General features: G+C 33.4%; 1 protein-coding gene across 1 annotated transcript; it reads right to left on the reverse strand.

Moving 5' to 3' along the window:
• Positions 1-3,822: 3,822 nt before the first annotated feature.
• LOC129310059 (transcription factor PRE3-like) lies at positions 3,823-5,328 on the reverse strand. Its single transcript, XM_054951893.1, has 2 exons — positions 4,984-5,328; positions 3,823-4,221 (listed from the first exon to the last, which is right to left on the reverse strand). The coding sequence occupies exons 1-2, from the start codon at positions 5,110-5,112 to the stop codon at positions 4,072-4,074; spliced, it is 279 nt and encodes a 92-aa protein (XP_054807868.1). The 5' UTR covers positions 5,113-5,328; the 3' UTR covers positions 3,823-4,071.
• Positions 5,329-6,542: the final 1,214 nt, after the last annotated feature.

The raw sequence follows: 6,542 nt of genomic DNA on the forward strand, positions 1-6,542 counted from the left end.
ATTCTAGAGCAGAAGCTCCGCGAGAGAGAGAGAGAGAGAGAGAGAGAGAGAGAGAGAGAGAGAGAGAGTTTCATCGTTCCTCTTCCCTCTGTGTTCGTTGGCCGGTGACCGTGGGTGCACCTCTCACCGTCGTCGCTGGAGATCGAAGAGAAAAAGGAGATCTGAGGTTGGATGAATTTTTGCTTAGCCTTTCGCGGGTCACTGTTTTCTTCCCTTTCCACCGTAGCTAGCGCTGCGTTCGCGTAGCTTATTGTCGCCGGTGTGCTCGTGGCTAGTCCTTCCATTTTGGTTAGAATTTTCCCTGTTTTTGCGTCATTCTCCCTTATACGAGCTCAGCTTTCCACCGTGTTAAGTTGTCAAAAATGGGTGATGCTAGTTTTGAGCTAAGGCGATGCTGACTCTAGTTTCCTTTTCTTCTGAACAGTGCTGTGTCTCCCTCTGTTTCTTGCATCAGCTGGAGAGTTTTGTTTTTCTCCCCTGTTTTGCTGTAGATTTTGCCTTCTTTGCTGCCTCTGCCGTTACTGGTGTTTAAGGTGAGAAATTTAAGGACTTTTCTTGCTGAATTTATGCGAGAAAGAGAGAGTTCTGATTGAGGACTGAAATTATAAAAAAATTTTGGTGGGTGTTCTGTTGTTGCCTTGACCGAAAATATATATATATATATATATATCTGGACTGAAATCGAAAGAGACAAACTTGGATATATGGTTGGTACCTATAAGATGTCATTGAAGGGCTTGTATGAGGACATAAAAAAATTTAAATCCTAAATATTGATGGGAATTATTGGTTTAGGGATTCACTTGTAGCTTTATAAAGGAATTTAATTATGAGCTTGCACACAATCATGTGTATATTGAGAGTTTGATTGATTTTTGGTGAATGGTCAAAGGCTTAAAATTGAAGAGGTAGAAGTAATGCACCTAAGGTAAGTGGTGTAAAGATTTGGAGAAAACTCCTATTCCAAGGAAATAGTATGGCATGGCTAAAGTTTTATGAAGGATGTTAGAGGAATAAATAATAATGCTTGAACTCCCTTTAAATCATAAATTTGGTTTTTGAAATTTAGATGGTGACTAATAAAGATTGTGTTATAAATTAAAAAGTTATTAAAATTGTATATATTTATATTTTATAGGGTGTGTGGAAGAACAAGACCCTGAAAAGATTTAAAAGAAGAATATTTTCGGGAATTTAGAACTTCAACAGGTAAGTGAATAGCATTCCTTTTAATTTATTTTTATTTTTATTGGTACTTTTATTTTTTTTATAAATTTTCATTGAGATATTTTATTCTTGTGAATTACATTAGTTTTGAAATTTTGTGATATTGATGCGAGACGTTTAAAGGAGGATATATGCATTTATTTCCTTAGGGAATATGTTTTAAAGATTTATGAAATTATTTAGTTTATTAAACTCTTCAAATCCTTGATTATTTAGATAATGCAAGCTCGTATATTATTTTATGAAAGATTATTTTCAACAGGTTTTAAATTAAAATTTAAAGTGATACATGCGAGTTTGGCATTGGAAACGCTGACTATATTTCAAAAATAATTATTTTCTCGCATGTTTGAAACACGATTTTTGAGAGGACTCCAAACAGAACACAGTTGCTAACGGCAGCTTCGTTAGCCCGTAGCGCGCTGTGGTTAAATACTAGCAAGTTTGTTTCGTGAGTTTTATTCTCACGTTTGGTATTCGTGGGCTTCGTACCCACGTTTGATTCCATGGCCTGAGCCGCGTTTGGTTACTTACCCTTGTGGACTGTGTGTCCATGTTTGTTTCGTAGCTTCGGCTGCGTTTGATTACTTACCCTCGTGGATTGGTATGTCCACGTTTGTTTTTGTGACATAAGTCGCGTTTGGTTATTTACCCTCGTGGACTATGTGTCCACGTTTGTAACCTGTTCTGTTAAGTTCTCAGAATTTTAAATGTTGATTAATATATGTTTTCGAAATTTACCCAATTTTTTTAGTAAATTGTATCACTTCGAGTTTTATGAGAGCAGATTGTTTCTTTAAACATGATAACATAAAATGTTTTCAACTTATTCTTATTTTATAAATATGATTATGCCTTACGTGCATTATAAATCTTGGTAGAATTACTTCCAACCATCTGACATCATTATTATAAATTGTCAATTGAAATTTTAAGAATTTTTTCATGGGAATGCTATTCATCAAAAAAATTATTTGGTCTCAGATTGGTTAGCTGATGCCAATTTCATCAACGACCTCAAAAAGGGCAACTAACTACAGTGGGTGGACATTTTGATTGGTATTGTTGCTTTAATGTAAATACATAAATTGTATGTCTTTTTGATTTAAAAGAAAGACTAGATACTCCACATAAGTTGTTGATGAAACTTATTTTTGTCTGTATATTGGTTGCTAGCTGGAAGGAGCTATGCTCTTGATTTATGCTGTTAATTGTAAAAAATTTTGTTGTAAAATTTTCGGGAGATCCTAATTACAGGAGAGGTTCTGCCGAAATTTTTACAAAAACGTTGACACTTTCTTATGATAATAAATTTACAGAAGTTATTTAATTCTTATGTGATTTGACTGAATTTTATTCTTTTAAAAAAAAAGAAAGAAAGAGAAATAAACATTCACTTGGAGGCTTACGGGAAGGTGAGAATGATTTACACCATATCAGTCACTCTCTATTTTGGGGCGTGACAAAACATATAGAACTCTATATTGTTTTTAAAATAAAAAAATTACTTTTAACAATTTTATACATTTTTATTATAATAGTAAGAAACAAATTTGAGACAGGACATTGATTAAAGCTACTACTCTAGCCTAACCTGTCCCAAATGGAATTTGTGCGTGTTTGGAATTGGATGAATTTGGTGTTCGCCCAAAAAAAAAAAAGAACTGGATGAATTTGGTAAAGTTGGAGTAATTTCACTTTTACTGTTAATTTTTAACAAACATCCATCAAATTCACTTAGGAAAAATTATACTTTAGAGAAAAATTTATCCCAACTTTAATTGTTTAGAATTCAAAATACACCTTTTTAAAGTTTAAGATTCAAATCACTCTTAGATCTATAATTCAGGGTTCAAATTGCATATTAACCCATTATAATGCATAAAGTTAAAGATGAATTAGTTGACTAATCAGTTTACAGTGGCATTACCTTTGGACCTTTTTATAAAAGCACTTTATAATTAAAAGTTAACTGTAAATTGTTTCTTATAAATAGACTTTGGGAGTTAGTATGATTAAATTTTGTAATTCAACTTTTAAAAATTTTAATTAATTACACAATATTTCTTCAAAAGATGTGACGAAAATGTTACATAACACGTACGAACAATTTATGCCTGGACCGGAGGCATTTTAGCCTTTTAGTAGCTAGTATGATACATACATGTGTGTGTGTGTGTGTAATACAAATTTATGTTCTCCATTTTGAGTGCATTGTATTCAAATACAAATTATATATAATTGATGACTGTGTTAGTTGAGATTCCAAAGTAAATGGTTTATCTCTCCTCTCACCACACATTGTGCTTTGTTTTGGGTTGGCACGTGGGCTTGTGAAGCTAATCTCACAAACTAAATATATAATGTACAAACGATTAAAACTAAAATGATTGTGTTGATGTTTAAGAACATATAGGAAATAAAGTTTATATAACTTTAATGAAATTTGAAAGACCTCTCCGTAAACTTACCCTAAAAAAGTATTATTTTTATGATGGCCTGCATCATTCAATATATATTATACTTGTCTTAGAGATTAGAACGAAGAAAGTGAAAAGTAACCGTAAAAAAAGAAGATATTAATGAATACACAAAATCGGGAAGAAGAGCTTTTATTCAAGATCTGAAGAGAAGGGTTTAGAATAAAAGAAGTTACGATTGATGATGCATATATATCTAGTACACAAACCCTAGCTAGCTAGTACTAGTGCACAAAAACTGGAGAAAAACGAACTCAATTATTAAGGAGAAGAAAACAGGTACGTACTCTCCTCATAATTAAGTGGAATTAAGAGGCACTTAATTAAATAAACTAAGAAAATAGATTAAGAAAGAAGAAGAGGTTTATTGCATAAGTAAGCTTCTAATAATGGCAGCTTGTGCACTATCAGTTGTAGCTAAGAGCTCAGATAAACGTTCACTTAGATCGTCCACTTCCCTGTGTAAGCTTCTGATGTAATTACACGTCTCCTGCAACACCTTCGCCGCTGAAACCTGCACTCTCGATCGCATTCAACACCATATTAATTAAGATTAATATATAATCTACTTAGTTGCACTTCTTAATTAATTCATGAATTTTCTGCCTTACATATTGTGTCATGCTTGCAATAATTAAGTTATCGTTCTTCTGGATTCAAGTCGTGATCAGTTGCTCAAGATGGAGCTATATATATATATATATATATGCCAATCTCTCCATATGATTTTATGTTGAGATCTTTTTATATTATTACGTCAGACTTAGGATAGGATTTAAGGACCAGCCTTTACGGAAATTATGTATAATGCAACTCCGACAATACCTAACTGATCAAGGCAATTTCAGTCGAATAAGATCTCTTAGAAATATCGATCGGTAGGCAATATAACAAGAAAGTCATAAAAGGGAGAGGTTTCTAAGATTAAGTACTGATACAAGAAGTGAAGTTCAAACATTCCGAGAAAAGATTCGATATTTTTTTTTAATTGAAGTTTTCAGAGGCGTTGAAGTTGAGGGTGTGGACTGATTAATTAAGAATTTGCGGGCCAAGTTGTGAAAACAATTTTCATAAAAATGAGGAAAAAAAAAAGGTGGTGCCACAAGTAACAATAACAAATAAATAGACCACTTTAACAAAGTAGTATACTAATCTAAGTGGCCATGTTTGTAGATCGTAATCATTCATCTTGTTTAGTTGTTTATGCAGTAAAAAACTTCAAACCCAAAGAGCTGTTAGAAGAACCAGATGGAAGTGATAGAGAAGCTAGAAATACCTTATCAGAACGCCTATCGCGAATCTCAGGAAGAAGCTGTTGCAACTTCGAAACAAGGTCATTGATCTGATCGTCGGTGATGTTCCGGGAACCGCTGGATTGTCTGGACCTTGATCTTCTGCTAGACATCTTAAATATTAATCAAAACGCGACACTACTATCTACTGAGAATTAGGGAGAGGCCTGAGCGACCAAGTTATAGAGAAGTTACTTGTTTGTGTGGGATTAGAGAGAGAGAGAGAGAGAGAGAGAGAGGAAAGACAGTGCATGGAAGAAAGAAGAGGGTTATATTTAAAGAGGGGTTTAGGAGAGAGAAGAATCAGGGTTCTAGAGATACGCCATATACTGTCGTCTCTTTCAGCTTAGAGTTTGGGACTCTCTCTTCTATGGCTTACAATAAACGAGTGCTTTGGTTTTAGTTTTTGTGTGAATGAGAGAGAGAGAGAGAGAGAGAGAGATCGGCTTTGTTCTTTTGTTTTTTTGACACCCTCTCTGCGCTTGTCAGTGTCTACACGCAATACCATGTTATCTATATATTTTCATTGTCAATATATCTCTCTGTTACCGCTATCTTTTTAATCTAATTTAATGAATTGATCAATTTGCAGGGAATATACCTCGTCTGCAATGTTTACTTGTTTAGCTAGTCTACTTTAACAAGTAGCTTTGGAGCCTTTTAATTTGCTTAGACATTGAAATCACATCCTTTAATAAAATAACTGTGGAGAGTGCATGGCTAATTCACATCTTTGAGGCATAACCCTAGAGTTCCATCCAAAACACTACTATATATCAACATTATGTTTCAAATTAATAGTTGACTTTAGAATTTTTTATGGAGTCTATCATTTTGAAATTTTGGTTTTGTGTCCAGTTCCAGTTAATGGTGACTCTAGATTTTTTTTAAAAAAAAAATGCAGCATCATATTTCCAAAAATATTGGCTCATCAAAAAATTGAGTATTCTCAAATCCCAAATTTAAACATGAGGCCCTGTACCTAAATGGTCACGACCGCTTTCAGTAGTATTAACACATGTTTTTATGCCATTCTGCTTAGGAAGAATTAATATAAAGTTATTTTATATTTTTTGGGATGTAAGTTATTTAAAGGTTCAATTCATGCATAACTTTTTTATTTTCAAACATAATTATTATAGTTAATAAACTTTTTAAATTATATAATATAGTTTTTTTATATAAAAACGGAGGAAGTATATAGTTAATATTGATATTATGATGAAAAATTAAAAGAAAATTAAAAGAAAGTAGCAGTTGCAGGAAAAGTGGAGGGAACAGGAAGATTAGGGTAACGTGATCGAGGGCTCGAAAAAGTTGACTGGTCAAACCAAACACACTTCATGTCCATGTCACGTTATGTTATTGCTCCAACCAAGAACACAGCGAGCCGCATGGAATTCCTCATCATCCTTTAAAAGCTCCCTCCACTACACAGCAGCAAAACACGAGAAAATCTCCACCGTATTTTTTGCGCCCAAAACAGAAAAAGGAATATTAATTACATATGCAGATCGAAGTAACGGAACTATTTAAAACTAAA

The sequence above is a fragment of the Prosopis cineraria genome, unplaced genomic scaffold (assembly GCF_029017545.1).
Source record: "Prosopis cineraria cultivar Desert tree isolate PC_DT_omini unplaced genomic scaffold, ASM2901754v1 PC4, whole genome shotgun sequence".
In the NCBI taxonomy this organism is placed as follows: domain Eukaryota; kingdom Viridiplantae; phylum Streptophyta; class Magnoliopsida; order Fabales; family Fabaceae; genus Prosopis; species Prosopis cineraria.

Excerpts from the sequence above, each read along its gene's own strand:
- LOC129310059 (XM_054951893.1), bottom strand. The coding sequence starts at position 5,112 with ATGTCTAGCAGAAGATCAAGGTCCAGACAATCCAGCGGTTCCCGGAAC. Across the intron at positions 4,222-4,983 it reads GCGATAGGCGTTCTGATAAG|GTTTCAGCGGCGAAGGTGTT; the intron begins GTATTTCTAGCT and ends TCGAGAGTGCAG.